This window comes from Microtus pennsylvanicus, chromosome 21 (assembly GCF_037038515.1).
Source record: "Microtus pennsylvanicus isolate mMicPen1 chromosome 21, mMicPen1.hap1, whole genome shotgun sequence".
Taxonomy (NCBI): domain Eukaryota; kingdom Metazoa; phylum Chordata; class Mammalia; order Rodentia; family Cricetidae; genus Microtus; species Microtus pennsylvanicus.
Window position 1 is genome coordinate 5,056,758 of NC_134599.1, and position 17,386 is coordinate 5,074,143.

Below are 17,386 nucleotides of genomic sequence, written 5' to 3' on the forward strand. Positions count from 1 at the left end.
TGAACACCACTAAAAATACCAACCCCACTACCTACACTCCAGATAGCCAGTGACTGTCTTCCTGTCAGCAAACATAGCACTTTCATACACAGAGACCGAAAAATGGATCTTTGATCATCTGGTTTCTTCTTCAGATTCCTCTAATTGTATAGAAACTGGACACATTTTTGTTTTCTCCCTATTAACTCATTAATCCTATTTCTGATGACATTTGTCTCTTGATCATCCTCAAACCTGTTGAACTTAAGCATTTATTCCTCTTTTACCTGTCAACACCCAAATCTTTGCAATATTTGTCTGTTTATATCTTTTATACTAATGCCAGGTAGATATTTTTGAAAATACAAATTTGCTTTCACGTCATCTCCATCATTCCATTCATTCAATAGTTATGTAGTTTAAGGCCTTAAAATTGTTATACCTAATAATTTTTTCCAATTTATTTTCATTTTCAAACCATCAGAAAAATACTGCAAGGAGTATAAACAGTAGACATTTAAAAACAATTTGTTATATTGAGCACTTGCCCATGATCCTTATACTTTAGAATACCGTTGTTCGATCTCTGCATAAAATTGGGCATGTGTAGCTGCTAAGATGGTTCATTGTGTAAAAGTGTATGATGCCATGCTTGTAGACCTACATGGAGGAAGGAGAAGACTAACTCAGAGTTTGTTCTTAGACCTCTGCATGCCAACACACAAAATAAATGACTAAGAATGTAAAATCAGGGGCTTAAGAGACGCTTCCCCAGTTAAGAACACTTGTATTCTTACAGAGGATTTGGTTCAGTTACTGGCACCCACGTGGTGGCTCACAACCATCCATAGGCACACGCGGGTGCACATGTTTATGCCTCTAATACCAACACTTAAGAAGCAGAGGCAGGAGGAGAATAGCTTGTGTTATATGATTACATCAGAATGAAACAGCAATTTTTAAAAAAATGCTATGTTAATAGATCTTGAGGAAGTTATGGTAAACATAATACAAAATTGCTAACATTTAAAGTAAATTAGGCACCTTGTATTCATAGATTCTGTGCCAGGGATTCACAGCCATAGATTGGAAACAGGCAATTAAAAATTGCATTTTTAACAAACATGAGAATTTTTTTCCCTGTAATTTCCCCATAGACAATATACTATAACATCTCTTTGCATTGCACTTGTATCCGATTAGGTGTTCAAGGATTCTAATGATGATGCAGGTAGCAGTGGCATATGCTTGTAGTCCCAATACTTTGCAGGCTAAGGTGCTGGAACACTTTTAGCTAGAGTTCAAGATCAGTTTGAGCAGCATATCCAGATCCCATGCCAAGAACATGACACATGAGCTAACTACAAGAGCAAAGATTACATGCAAATATCAGATCCTATGTCAAGAAAACGACACTAACAGTAAGGGCAAAGGTTATATACAAATATCAGACCATATTTATGAGGGACTATTTGAGGCTTTTGGTACAGGAAAATCTTTTAGAACTAATCTCTGAGACTAAGAATAACTTAATGTTTCAGTTTAGAATTTGTGGAGAGCTTCTGAGAAGTTGTGGGGATCAAATCCAAGGTCCTAAATATGCTATGGAGGATGACCTTGAAATGTATCTCATCACCTCCGTGTTAGAGCTGGGATTATAGATTTAACATGCCTGGTTTGTTTGTTTGTTTTTTCGAGGCATGGTTTCTCTGTAGCTTTGTATCCTGTCCTGGAACTGGCTCTGTAGACCATGCTGGCCTTGAACTCACAGAGATCCACCTGCACTGCGCTTCCCAAGTGCTGGGATTAAAGGCGTGCGCCACCACTGCCTGGCACTTGCCTGGTTTTATGTGTAGCTCAAATTCAGGACTTCATGAATGCTAGGCCAGCATTCTTCTAACTAAGACACATCCCTGTCATCACTTACCAACACATACCAGCCTAATTGCATTTATTATTATTTTCTAGAAAATATATTTTATTGAAAAAGTGAATTTTTTTAAAATAGAGATTTTCATAGGTAATAGAAACTATGATGTATCGCCACACATTTGAACAACTGTCACATTTTAGGTATCTTGTTTCATCTTACATCATATTTTTTGTAATTGATGGTGAGCTGGAAGCATAGACAGCGCTCAGTAGTTGTAGTTGTCTATTTAATATTTTTAATTGAAAATGGTTTCTCCTCCTAGATCCTCCCCACTTCCCACCCATCTAACTCCAGTCTTTTCTTCCTTCTCTGTTTCCTTAAAAAATAAACTCAGCCTTATTTCATTTATACTCTTTTGTGTTCTTGTGTTACTTTGAACCAAGTTTCAGGCATAGCATTATTTCATTTGTAAGTATTTGAAAATGTAATCTTTAAAGGTAAGGATTTTTAAAACCAGACAGTGGTGGCTCACACCTTTGATCCCAGCACTCAGGAGACAGAGCTCCAAGACACACTCAAGCTACAGAGAAACCCTGTCTTGAAGAAAAAAAAAAATTAAGGATTTTTAAATGTCATAGTTCCAACGTCATACCTTAAAAATTAAGTTAAAATAAAAAAAATATGTGTGGGCTAAAGAGATGGCTCAGTGATTGAGAGCATTTGGTGCTTTTGCAGAGGACTCAGGTTCAGTTCCCAGCACTTACATGGTAGCTCACAACCCCTACAACTCTAGTTCCAGGGGATCCAACGTCCTTTTTTTTGGCCTTTATAGGTATAACACACATGTGATTCATATACATACACTCAAGCAAATGCTCATACACATAAAATTAAAATAAATCTTTATGCTGGACAGATGGCTCAGAGATTAAGAACTCTGGCTGCTCTTCCAGAGGTCATGAGTTCAATTCCCAGCAACCACATGGTGACTCACCATAATGAGAACTGGTTCCCTCTTCTGGCCTGCAGGCATCTATACAGGCAGAACACAACATACATAATAAATAAATCTTTAAAAACAAAACAAAATGAAATTAATGTGTATGTATATGTGCCTGCTTGTCTCTATATATACCACATGTGTTGTTCCCACAGAGACCAGAGAGGAACGAGAGTTACAGGTGGTTCTGAGTTGTCTGATGTGATTCTGGGAATTAAACACAGATCTTTTGCAAGAACAAGTACTCTTAACCATGAGCCATTTCTCTAGCTCTAAATTTGATAGAATTATCTTCCCCCACCCCCAGGTTTTCTCTGTGTGACAGACAGCCTTAGCTGTCCTCGAACTCAATCTGTAGACCAGGTTGTCTTCAAACTCACAGAGATCCACCTGCCTTTGCCTCCCTATCCCATGGGATTAAAGTCATGCACTAACACACCCGGCAGATAGAATACTTTTTATAAGTAGCCCTTCTGTCTCCCTTTTAGTTTGCTTGTTTTGAAATGGGGTCTTACTTTGTTGCTCAGGCTTGCTCTGTATCCTGGGTTCAAGTGATCCTCCTACCTCAGTTTTCTGGGTGTACCAGGCCTGACTGCCTAGTATCTCTTGTTGGTTGTCTACTCTATTCTTTTTCTAATATTTATTTATTTATTTATTTATTAATTAATTTATTTATTATGTGCACAATATTCTGTCTGTGTGTATGCCTGCAGGCCAGAAGAGGGCACCAGACCCCATTACAGATGGTTGTGAGCCACCATGTGGTTGCTGGGAATTGAACTCAGGACCTTTGGAAGAGCAGGCAATGCTCTTAACCTTTGAGCCATCTTTCCAGCCCCCTACTCTAACTATTCTTATGGGAAAGGCAGGATAAAGATTTAGTTCTTTTTCTTTCTTTGATTTCACCTAATTTATAAAAAAACAACAACAACAGTGTGTTCATTATCATTTCCCAGCAGTGATAGTTTTTTTCTTCTTCTTATGGTTTGCCTCTGTGCAGGAAAATATTGGAAGCACAAAAAAATGCTATGATTCCTTTTAAGGTATCACTGGCTAGTGAAAGTTCAGTGCAGTGTGAAAGTGCCTGTACATGTAGGGAGCTTGTAGCAGAACCACTGAGCCAAGACAGGTCAGAAAAGCATTATGGGTTTGATCTGTACCTGTTTGATTGTTGAGGGAGGAGGTAGAGGTTACTTTGCAGGCAGAGGGAGGAGCTTGTGTAAAAGCTGCACCAAGTGAGTGAGTTTGTAATAGAAGGAATAGAATTTGCCAACAGTTTAGCAAGCCTGGTAACAGCCAAGAGATGAGACTGTAGAGGTCTCTGGTTTCTAATGGCACCATAAATACTGGATCATTGCTGGGACTCCTCTCAGATATCCTGCTGTTTCCCAAAGTCAGGGTGATCCTGAGGCCAGGCATGACATCTGGGGGCAGGTTTCTTTAGAGCTGTATGCTGCAGCACACCTTCCTGCCTTTGATGTTGGTCTCCCCAAGGCTCTCCAGGCTCTCTGGGTTTTACCTTTGTGCTTGTAGCTTGCAGGCACTACCTACCTTCCTACCTGCTTCTTCATCCGCCAGCAGGACAAGCAGTGCAGGCTGCAGCCACTGCAGCTCCAAGCGGGAGGTGGGGGATCTGGTTTGTCAAGCCTAAACTGGCCCCATTCAGTGGTGACATCTGGGTCTACATGCTCCAGCAGCTCAGAGATGCAGTAGATGTGGGGGACCAACTCAAAGTGCTGAATCTGGGCCCAGATGGCAGCAGAGTTTGTCAACAAGGGATTTTAGCAGCCAGCTCTGGGCTCAACTTTTTTGTTTATTCATGATAAAGTCTCATTTTCCTATCTTGAGCCAAAGGTTGCATGCATTCTAATGACTTTTTTTATTATTTATTTATTTTATATGCGTTGCCTGCATGTGTTTCTGTGTGAAGGGTGTAACTAGAGTTACAGACAGTTGTAAACTGCCACGTGGATATTCGGGATTGAGTCTGGGTCCTCTGGAAGAGCAGACGGTGCTCTTAAACATTAAGCTATCTCTCCAGCTCCTCTTATGACTTTTAATAAGGACAAATAGCATTAAAGAATAATCATAACAGTGTCTGTTCTTAATTTCTATAATATATTTCTAGTGTGCTGACACAAACCTTCAATGCTAGAGACATGAAGCTTGGGTATATTAGTTTACTTTTGCTGTGAAGAGACACCATGACCAAGACAACTCTTATAAAAGAAAGCATCTATTTGGGAACTTGCTTACAGTTTCAGAGGTTTAGTCCATTACTATCACGGCAGGGAGCATGGAGGCATGCATGACACTGAAGAAGTAGCTGCGAGCTACATCCTGATCTGCAGGCAGAGAGACTGAGACAGATTGGGCCTGGCATGGGCTTTTGAAACCTCAAAACCTACTCCCTGGCGACACACCTCTTCCAGTAAGGCCACACCTTCTAGTCCTTTCAAAGAGTTTCACCAGAGTGAACCAATGGGAGGGAGTCATTCATTTTTCTTTTCTGTTCTGTTTTCTTTTTTTCCTTTCCTTTTCCTTTTCCTTTTCCTTCCTTTCCTGAGCCCCATCTGGTCTCAAACTTGTGCTCCTCCTTCCTGTGCCTCCTTCAGCAAATCCTATGGGTGCCACAATTGCCATTCTTATTTAAACCACCACATTTGCCATTACAGATTCCATTTCAGAGGGAAAATTACCTCTTATTTTGAAAATTGTAGAAGCTATATAATTTTAAAAACATATTTTCATGTGTTCCATCTAAAATGGGTGTTTGTATGTTTTGTAAGTCATTTTGGAGGGAAAGGATCTTCCAGAGATGAATGGGGTGAAAGATGGAGCACTAGACATCATTTGTTTAAAAGGCTGTGAATGTTAAACTTCGGAGTTGAGTATTTCTTTGCTGTGCTGTAGATAATTTTAGGGATTTTTTTACTCATTAGAGTATTTATTGGCATATAGGTACCACTGTACATGTGTGGAGGTCAGGTGGTTCGTTCCTTCTACCATGTGGGCAACTGAACTTAGGTCATCTTGTTTGGCAGTGATGACCCTTAGCCTCTGAGCCATTTGCCTGACTTTTTGTGGATTTTTTTGGCCATCGAAAAATGCGGAATTGGTAAGATAGCTAGGAAGAGAGGCAGATATAGGTACTCCAAGCAAGAAAAGCCAAGTAGTGAAATGTTTCAGGTGATTGTACTAGGAATAGAATGGAAACATTTCTGTGTGAGATAATTGCATGCAAAGAACTGGCAAAATGTATTTTACTACTATAACGAGTTCAGTAGGACCAATCAAATGTCATTTAAAGTTTTTAGCTCCAAATGCTAGGAGATCATTTCTTTAACCAATTCTTAAGATTCATGGAGCTGGCGGTGATGCCTTTAGTCCCAGCACTTGGGAGGCAGAGGCAGGCGCATCTCTGTGGGTTTGAGGCCAGACTGGTCTACAGACCTAGTTCCAGGACAGCTAGAGAAACCCTGTCTTGAAAAACCACCAAAATCAATCAGTCAATCATGGAATGCCTAGTCTCACTTGGCATTTTTTAAAAAAGCAATAGGATTGTATATTTCTTGATATTAAGGAAGTATATATATGTGTATGTATGTATGTATGTATGTATGTATGTATGTATGCATGTATGTATATATGTCTGTGTGTATATACCATGGGTAGCCAGCCACAGAGACCAGAAGAGTGCATCAGGTTGTATGGAGCTAGAGTTAACAGGCAGTTTTGAGATGCCTGATATGGGTGCTGGGAACTGAACTCAGGTCCTAGAAGAGCATGAACCACTCTTATCTGCTGAGCCATCTCACCAGTCCACATCTCTAAATATTTTATGGTCTCTATCATAAAAATAGAGGGGGAAAGTAGAACTCTTACATTTATTAGTATTTTCTGTAGATAGAGAAAGGAATAGAACCCTGTTCTCTAAACTGGTAACATTTTGAACCAGCTGATTTCTTGGAAGGGGTCATTTCCTACATTATAGGGTGTTTTGTAATATTACCCAGACCCTACTGGCTAGGAGTTGAAGCAATAAATAATATTTCAGATATTTCCTGGGGGGACAGCCACTTCCACTATTGAGAACCACCATTGAATAAGGGCCACTAAATATGCCTCAAGAGAGTGCTCTGCATATAATCAAATATATGTATGTATGTGTGTATATATATATTACATAAATGAACTGCCAGCTTTTAGTCGCGAATTATAAACAATAAAACTGTGTTGTCTATTGCAGCTAATGAACAAGATGTTCATTGAGCAGCTCTTTCAGATTTCACTTTAATTATTTTTCTGTTGGTTATTGAATCCAGTCAGGGCCTTGTACATGTTAGATAAATTCTCTACCACTAAATTGTATGGCCTGTTCTAATCTTCTGTCCTAGATCATTATACTGATAATTGAGATTGGGTAACATTCCTAACCTTGGCTGACTTGTAGCTTGTAGAGTTAGACCAGGCCTGACCTCAAACTCTTAGAGATCCAGCTGAGGGCTTAAATTGGGGTTAAAGGTATGAACTAACAGTCCTGGCCACTTACATAAACTGTTTGCTGTTTGTTTGTTTTGTTTTTCCTTTTAAATTTACTTAACCTTTTATTATAGTTGACTTAGTTCTGCGTTTCTATGTGTGCACGTACGTACACATGTCTGAGTCATGAAAGCACTTAATGGAGGTCAGAACAGTTTGCGGAGTTTGTTTACTCCTTTCACCATCTAGGTCCAGGTCCCAACTCAGGGTTGTAGGCAAGCACCTTTACTCACCTAATCATCTTCTGGCCCAGTTACTTGAGCTTTTAGTAAAATTTAAATTTCACTAAGTGTAGAATATAACTTTTTTTTTTTTTTTGCCTGAACTTTGTAAAGATCTTGTTAGGAATTTAAAAGCCACTAATGGATACAGAAAAGGTCTTGGAAAGGTAGTTCAAATCCTGAATCAGTACTTCCAAACTTAAGATATTTATTAACTTGGTTCTGTCCTCACATTTAGGCTTTAAGGAAAAGATATTTTATATTTATTACGTGATGCACTATTATGCTGGAGAAAGCTTAAATTTTATTTGTTATAATTTCCAAGTGTGCTTTACATGTGTTTAAATGTGAGTCTTAAAAGGCAGAAGCAGGTGGATCTTTGTGAGTTTGCGCCCAGCCTGATCTACAAGAGCTAGTTCAGGACAGGCACCAAAGCCACACAGAGAAGCCCTGTCTCAAAAATTGATGAAAACAAAACAAATAAACAAACAAAAAAGTTAACATTTATTGGGTGTGGTGGTGCCTACTATACATTTTAGTAATTAGGAAGATGAGACAGGACAATTAGGTGTCAAAAGACAACTAAACAAAAATTTTAGTATTTAATTTTATGTGTTGTTGTTGTTATTATTATTTTTTTCTTTTTTTGATGTAGGCCTCGAAGTAGAGGAAAATCTACAGTGGAAGATGAGGACAGCATGGATGGACTGGAGACAACAGAAGCAGAAAATATTGTGGAAACAGGTACTGGATCTTAATGAGAGTTTTGACAAAAGTACACAATAATTTGTACTTGTTTATATACTGCCCATACCATTTGTATAGAAGTGTTGTGTGTTGACATTTGTCTGTACACAAAACTCTTAAGTCTTTTATCTGTTTTGATGTCTATTGGTAGAGTGAAAAAACAGGTCTCTTTCTTAGTTTTCCCCTCGAATCCTTATTTAGTTAGAATCATTTTGTGTATATGAATGCCTTTTATGAAAGCAAAACTCCAACTTTGAAAGAAACTCCTTTTATTCCTTTAGTGTGACAGGTCATAGTAGATTTCTGACTTGTGAACCATCAAGTATTCACTCAAAGCTTATTTTGTTAGTATGAATATGGAGGAAAAATGTTTCATTAGCAAGTGGTAGTATAAAGTTCTGGGTTAAACCACTAGTTTTTGCTGTACTCGACTTTACATACCTGCAAGAGTGGACAAGTAAGATACCAAAAATAATTTCCAAAATCTTAAGTTAGTAATTTAATAAGTTATGGGATTCATGGTATGAGTAGAAGATGTCTGCATGGGATATTCTCTCCGGTAGTGTTTTCTCCACTTGGATAACATCTGGGCACTATGGATAGTACCTTGATATTTATAGAATCTCACAAAGTTTCTTAGAAAAAAATTAAAGTGCTTCATTTTTTCCTAAAAATATTTCTTTATGTGTATGAATTTTTGTCTACCTACCTCAATACCTATCTACCTTTCTTTCCTTCTTTCCTTCTTTTCTTCTTTCCTTCTTTCCTTCTTCCCTCCCTCCCTCCCTCCCTCCCTCCCTCCCTCCCTCCCTCCCTCCCTCCCTCCTTCCTTCCTCCCTCCTTCCTTCCTCCCTCCTTTCCTTTCCTTTTTTTTCTTTTTTTCTTTCTTTTCTTTCTACCGTGTGCATACAGGGTACCCAAGTAAGTCAGAAGCTGGATTTCCTGGAACTGGATTGAAAGGCAGTTGTGAGCTGCCTGTGTTTGCTTGGAATCAAACCTAGACCTTCTGGTAGAGCAACCAGTTTATAACCTCAAAGCCATATTTTAAAGCCCCACTCTGTCTGTCTGTCTGTCTAACTCTCTATCTTGTGTGTGTATTTGTGGGTGTGTATGGTCAGAGGACAGCTTGTGAAAGTTGTCCTTCCACTATATGGATTGTGGGAGTCAGACTTGGCATCCAGACTTAACTCATTGAGCCATCTCTCACGAGCACTCGCTTTACCTTTTAGGATACTTTCTAGAAAATTATTTATTTATTTTCTTTGAGACAGGGTTTCTCTGTGTAGTCTTGGCTTTCCTGGAACTAGCTCTGTAGACCAGGCTGGCCTCCATCTCAGAGATCTGCCTGCCTTTGCCTCCTGATGTTGAGATCAAAGCTGTGTTACCACCACTCAGCTCTTACTATTATTTCTTTTGATGTAAGTGTAGAGTTCTTGGAAAGCCTTTGTATACTCTGTAGTCCCCTTTTCTTTCTGTTTTTTTTTTTTTTTTAAAGACAGGGATTTTCTGTAGCTTCGGAGCCTATCCTGGAACCAGCTCTTGTAGACTAGGCTGGTCTCGAACTCATAGAGATCCACCTGCCTCTGCCTCCCGAGTGCTGGAATTAAAAGCATGCACCTTTGTTGTGTTTCTTTCTAGTGACAAAGTGAAGATTGGGGATTCAGAATCTTCTCTTCCTCCCTTCCTTTCTTTTTATTTTCTTCTTCTTTTTTTTAATATTTATTTATTTATTTGTTATGTGTACAATATTCTGTCTGTGTGTATGTCTGCAGGCCAGAAGAGGGCACCAGACCTCAGTACAGATGGTTGTGAGCCACCATGTGGTTGCTGGGAATTGAACTCAGGACCTTTGGAAGAGCAGGCAATGCTCTTAACCACTGAGCCATCTCTCCAGCTCCTCTTTTTATTTTCAAGATAGGATTTCTCTGTGTACTTCTGGCTATCCTGGATTTTGTTTTGTAGACCAGGCTGGCCGCGAACTCAGAGACCCACCTGCCTTTGCCTCTGGAGTGCTGGGATTAAAGGCACGTGCCACTATGTCCAGCTCGTTAAAAAAATTTTAAATAACATTTTCAACATGATTATTTTATAAACAGTGTCATCCATTAATCTTCTAAATGTACCCATCAGTATTCTTTTTGGGTATTATCTTACTGAATGAAGATTTAGCATCATTTCTATGTTACTTTGGTTTTTTTTTCTTGTACGTTTTGATGCTCTGTTTAATACCTTGACTTTTTGACTTCCTGATTTTTTTTCTAAAGTTTTATTTTTAGTTACACATTCTTAGAGTTCACACATTACCCTTGTCATTGTGCCAGTTATTGGGACAATTGTGACTCATTTTCAATGTCTCAGGTCAGACTTTAGGTGCTTTCTCTCTCTCTCTTTTTTAAACCACACGTTTTTTTGGTATTAAAATATATATATCACATCACAGTATTTCATATATTCAAACCTATAGCCCAGTGATCTTATTAATGGGCTTGTTATCTTTCTAGCTCCAAGTCTTTGTAGTCTTTTTTTGTCTTTTCTTTCCTTTTTGACATTATGTAACCCTCGTTAGCCTGGAATTCACTTTCTATACTGCTCTGGCCTCCAACTCTTTTTAAAGAGATCCATCTGCCTCTGCCTCCTGAGGCTTAGGATCAAAGGCATGCACCACCACTCATGGCTATTGTCATTTTCTTGATGCACTCTTCCACCCTCACCACTCATGGCTATTGTCATTTTCTTGATGCACTCTTCCACCAAACCCATGTTTTGCATTTTTTAACTGATCATGGATGTAGGAAACACATAATTTGCTGATTGGCTTTAAAGTTGTGACCTCAGATCTCAAGTGAGTCAAGATTGCTCCTTTTACTCAAGATTGCTCCTTTTACTACACCTAGAAATTTCTTTCCAAGTAATTGAGGATGATTATTCACTCACCACCACCTCCTTGCAAGCTTCTAGTGCTTCGTTTTAGTTTTTATTCTTTATTATTCTAGTGGGTTGGGGGGAGGAATTTCACACCCTTCATCAAGTGTGTTTTCCTGCTTGTTTCTTTGTCCACATACTTTGTTTCTAATTCTTTGTCTTAAGTACTTTTTCAGAATGCTGCAGAACTCATTGCTCTTTGGAAAGAATATTTTTGAGGGCCATGTTTAATCTTTACTGCCCCTAAATAGAAATTCAGCAACTTTCTGGGTTCTTCGAGGCTTTTTCAGCTAAGGAAAATAGTATTACGGGGAGAGGAACCCATAGGTGAGCATGCATATCACAGTTGTTTCAGTTGAGGCATAATTATGTTGGTCTTTGTCTTGTTTAGTGAGATAGTTTAGTGATAGTTAACTATCAGAAGAGATAGTATATACATACTTATAAATGTGAGTTGATACCCATTGAAGCTTACCTCTAAATAGTTATTAGCAAGCTAGCTTGCTTATTTACTTTTTTGAGACAGGTGTGTCTCGCTAGTTGTTCTGAAACTCTGTGTAGCCTCAGACTCAGGGACCCACCTGCCCCTTTCTCTTGAATGCTGGGATTAAAGTTATGTGTTACCATGCCTGGAAGAAATTGGTCTTTCCACACATCTGCATCTACTCATATACATATTATCCCTCCCTCCTTCCTATGTGTTTTTCCCAAGCTCTGGTAACCATGATTCTCTTGTTTGTTTGTTGTTTGCTTTTTGAGACTTTTAGCTTCTGTGAGACTCTTAGCTTCTGTATTAACATGAGATGTAATGTTTGTCTTTCTGTTTTTGACTTTAGAGTATATAAGTTCATATAGTATTATCCATTTCCACATTTCTGTAGATGGAATAATCCTCCCCCCCGCCCCCAGACATGGTCTAGCTCTGTAGTATAGATTAGCTTAAAATCACTATAAAGCCAAGGGTGGCCTCAAACTTGTGATCCTGTTGGTTTCCCATTTTGAGATCTGGGTACAGCCATGCATAGTATCATGCCTGGCTAATTTAATTTTACTGAAAAAAGGTTTTATTTTATGTGTATGTACAGGTGTTTTGCCTGTGTGCATGTTTGGGTACCAGTGCAGTACCCGTGGAGTCCAGAGAGGGTATTGGATTTCCTGGAACTGGAGTTAGAGATGGTTGTGACATGTTGTATTGGTGTAAGTCTTCTACAAGAGCAGCCTGTTCTTTTAACCACTGAAACTTCTCTAGCTCCTTATTTTTATTCTTAATTGTATAATATTCCTTTAATATGTACACATTTTTCATCTGTTAATTTATTGACTCTGGCTGATTTGTGTTTGGCTGTTGTGGATATTATTAACATACCAATACAGATACCTTTTCTATGTACTGATTTCATTTGGATATATACCCAATAGTGGGATTGCTGGGTTATATGGTTGATCTATTTATAATTAGATTGGTTCATATATTTATTGTTTGGGACACAGGATTTTGCTAGGCAACTCTTAAAGGGGTCAGGTGATTTTTGGTGTCTTCTCCCAAGTGTTGGAACTATAGGCATATGGCACCTCCCCCCTCCCCCCCCCCCCCATTTTGTTTTTTTGATACAGGGTTTCTCTGTGTAGCTTTGGTTGACCTGGAACTCAAAGAGATCAGAGATCTGCCTGATTTTGCCTCCTCAATGCTGGGATTAAAGGCTTGCATCACCACCACCTGGCCATTGGCTTCCCCTCCCCTCTGTTCTCCTCCCCTCCCCTCTGTTCTCCTCCCCTCCCCCTTCCCAGAATATTCCATAACTGAACTAGTTTTTAGAAAGATTTATTTATTTTTACTTTATATGTGTGAGTGTTTTGCCTGCATGTATGTAAGTGCACCTTGTACATGCCTGGTGCCCCCGGAGGTCAAAGGTGTTGGATTCCCTGGAATTGGAGTAAAAGTTGGTTGAGAGCCTCCCTGTGGGTGCTGGGTATTATTAATTCCTAGTCCCCTGAAGAGCACCAGTGTTCTTAATGGCTGAGCCATTTTTCCATTTCATAACTGAGCTAATTTTCATTCTCACCATTAGTGTATGAGATGAGGCCAGTCCTTTATCTTACCAGTAATCATTTTTTGTTTTTATTATTATTTTTTTAAATAATTACTTGAAGGAGGATGAGATGGCATCTTGTGGTTTTGGTTTTCATTTCTGTGATATTTTCTTAGATGCTCTTTGTATCTGATACCTCACCCTCTTCTTTCTCTGCTTTTGAGTTGAGTTCCTTACATACACTGGAAGTTTATCACTTGTTAGTGATTAATTTGTATGTTACTTCCCATTCTTCAGGTTGTTTGTTCTGTTGATTATTTCCTTTGCTGGACAGATGTTTGAAGTGTTAGTCTAATTATTCTTTATCAATAAAAATTCAGGCATCAGATATCGGGGTAAGAATCTGAAGAATCAGGGAAGTAGAGAAGCTATCAGTCCCCTCCAACCCTTCTCCAAAAGGGGCCGAATTCCCTCTCCATTCTGTCTTACTACTTCCTGTTCTATCTTACAGCCCTCCAAACCTCTGTGGTTAATTGTGGTTGGCTAGTGGCTAGCTTTGCCCTCTGACTCTAAGCAAGCTTTATTTGTCAGAACACGATTAAAATATCAAGCAACAGTGCTTCTTTGTTTGAAATCTTATTTTTCAATTTTTGTTATAGTTGCCTGTGTTTTTTTTTTTTGGGGGGGGTCATGTCTAAGAACATCTTTATGCTGATGGATAGTTATTGAAATTCTTCTACACTTATCATAACTTAAAAATTTTGGATTTTATTTGAAGGCTTTGACCCAACTGTACAAATCTAAAATCAGGGAACTATTTACTTTTGTTTCTTCTTCATTGTAGAACCACTTTGTTTAGCACTGCCACTCCTTCCCCGCCTCATGTGTGTGTGAGAAACTTGTGTTTGTAGCTCATTCTGCCCTAGAATTTAAGGTATTAGTTGTGTCCATCTCAAGTTTTAGATTACAGTTGTGTGTCATAACATTATATTTATGCTTTATATATTTTAAAGTCAGGTATTATAATGCTTCTAGCTATTCCCCCCTCCAAGTTTCAGGATTATTTTGGTTCTGAAGATGTCCATCCATCCATCCATCCATCCATCCATCCATCCATCCATCCATCCATCCATCCATCCATCCATCCATGCAGGGTCTCATAAATATAGCCTTGTCTAACTTGGAGCTCACTATGTAGACCAGGCTGGGTCAAATCTAGAGATACACCTGACTCTGGCTTCAGATTAATAGGATGCACCACCATGTCCTTATTATTTTGTGATTAACTTTTCTGATATTCTTGAAGAATATCATTGGCATTTTGATTGAAAATTACAGTGACTTTTTTTTAAAATTGGGAATTCATTTTTTCATACAATAAATTCTAATTTGGTTTTCTCTCCCCCTATTTCTCCCAGCTCCTTCCTGTCTCTCCTCCCTGTCTGTGTCTCCCTAGGAAACAAACAGGCTTCTAAGGAATAATACCAAAATAAAACAAAATACAATTAGATAAAACAAAAACAACAAATCAGAATAGGACAAAACCACCAGAGAAGAAAAAGCACAGGAAGTGAATATAGACACAGAAGACAAGCACGTTCGCACACATAGGAATCCCAAAAATACAAAACTAGAAACCATAATATACATAAAAAGGACCTGTAATGTTTGAGGGGTGTTTTGTTTGTTTGTTTTTTTTTTTTTTTTTTTTTTTTTTTTGAGACAGGGGCTCATTATGTAGCTCTGGCTGTGCTGGAATTTACTATATAGACCAGGCTGGCCTCAAAGTCACGGAGATCCTTCTACTTCGGTCTCCCAAGTGCTGGCATAAAAGATGTGCTTCACTTTACCCAGCTAAGGACCTATAATGTTTAAAAAACAACAAAAAAGCCCTGATATGTATAATATTAATTTATTAATAATATATATTCATTAATTAATATTATTTATTTATTAGGAAAGTTCTATTAGGTTTCCATAAAACCTCTCAAAGGCCTTTAGTTTTAGCTATCCTCCCTATATTCCTTTCCTCTCCTCTTTCCCCTGCGTCTCTTCATTTGATCCTCCCATCCCAATCTCCCCCATCCATTCATAACTATGTAGTCTATTTCCTCATCCTTTGGAGACCCAACACCCCCTACCTCTCCACCCTCATTAGTCCCTTAGACTCTATCTAGCCTCTCTGGACATGCAGATTGCAGTTTGCTTATCAATGATTTAACAGCTAGCACCCACATATAAGTGAATGCATTGTCCTTCTGGGGCTGAGTACCCCACTCAGAATGATTCCTACCTTCCATTAACTTACCTGCAATTTCATGAATGCATTTCTTTTTTTCAAAAACAACCGAGTAATACTCCATTGTGTAAATGTACCGTATTTTCTTTATCCGTTCATCTGTTGATGGACATCTGGCTTGTTTCCAATTTCTGTCTATTACTAATAGAGCAGTAGTAAACATGGTTGAGCATGTGTCTCTGTAGTAGAATATAGCTGCATCTTCAGGTAGATCGATTCCCATCTTCCCTAGGAACCTCCATATTGATTTCCATAGTTTCTGTATAAGATTGCATTTCATCAGCAATGGAGGAATGTTGCCCTTACTTTTACTTATTTTAACCATTCTGACTGGTTTAAGATAAAATCTCAAAGTAGTTTTGATATGTGTTTCCTTGATGGCGAAGAATATTGATCATTTCTCGCCATTTGAGTTTTCTCTTGAAAATTCTGTCTAGATCTGTACTCCATTTTTAAAATTGGGTTACTTATTTTCATTTATTCTGTTTTTTTGTATTCTTTATGTATTTTGGATATTAGCCTTCTTTCAGATATGTAGTTGATAAAAAAAATCTTTCCCCATTCTGTAGCCTGTCACTTTGTCTGAGTGACCTTTGCCATTGAGAAGCTTTTCAGATTCATGAGGTCCTGTTTATTAATTCTTGTTCTTAGTGCCTGTGGTATTAGTGTTGTAGTAAGAAAGTCTTTTCCTGTGCCAATAAGTTCAAGGCTATTCCCTACTTTCTTTTCTGTCAGATTCAGCGTATCTGTTCTTACGTTGAGATCTTTGATCCCTCTAGAGTTGAGTTTTGTGCAGGGTGACAAGTACGCATCTGCGTTCTTCTGCATGCAATCATCTAGTTTGACCAGCACCATTTGTTAAAAATGCTTTTTTCCAGTGCGTATTTCTGGCTTCTTTATCAAAAATCGGGTGTCCATAGGTGCGCACTTCACTTCAATTTCATTGATCAACATGTCTATTTTTGTGCTGTTTTTATTACTCTAAGCCCTGTAGTATAATATGAGATCAGGCATGGTGATATCTTCTGCAGTTCTTTTATTACTCAGGAGTGTTTTAGCTATCCTGTTTTTTCTTTCCTTTTTTTGTGTATGTTTCCATATGAAATTGAAAATTGTGGTTTCAAGTTCTGTGATGAATTGTGTTGGATTTTGATGGGGATTTCAGTGAATCTGTAGACTACTTTTGGTAGGATGGCCATTTTTTCTACATTAATCTTACCTATCCATGAGCCTTGACAGCTCTTTCCATCTTCTGATGTTGTCTTCAATTTCTTTATTCAGTATCTTGAAGTTTTTTTTTTTATCATAGATGTCTTTTATTTGCTTGATTAGAGTTACCCCAAGATATTTCATATTATTTGTGGCTGTTGTGAAGGGTGATGTTTCCCTGGTTTTTATTATTTCAGTATGATTGTCATTTGAATATAGGAAGGCAACTGATTTTTTTTGTGTGTGTGTGTTAGTTTTATATCCAGTTACTTTGCTGAAAGTGTTTATCAGGTGTAGGAAGTAACCCTGGTTGAACTTTTAGGGATGGGGTGCGCACGCACGCGCGCGCGCACGCGCGCGCGCGCGCACACACACACACACACACACACACACAGACACACACACACACCCCACTCACTCACACTCTTCATCTGCAAATAAATATTTTGACTTCTCTTCATATTTGTATCCTTTTGATCTCCCTCAGTTTTCTTACTACTCTAGCTAAGACTTCAAGTACTGTATTCAGTAGGTATGGAGAGAGTGGATAACCTTCTCTTGTAA

The 17,386-nt window shown here is 38.5% G+C and overlaps 1 protein-coding gene across 18 annotated transcripts in view; it reads left to right on the forward strand.

Annotated features, from left to right (window-relative positions):
* Kmt2c (lysine methyltransferase 2C) overlaps positions 1-17,386 on the forward strand; it is a 222,977-nt gene that overhangs the window by 40,904 nt on the left and 164,687 nt on the right. For all 18 annotated transcript variants that reach the window (XM_075955409.1, XM_075955418.1, XM_075955410.1 and 15 more), the window contains one exon: positions 8,271-8,359. In XM_075955409.1, coding sequence (XP_075811524.1) covers positions 8,271-8,359 — 89 coding nt within the window. The remainder of the gene's footprint in view (positions 1-8,270; positions 8,360-17,386) is intronic.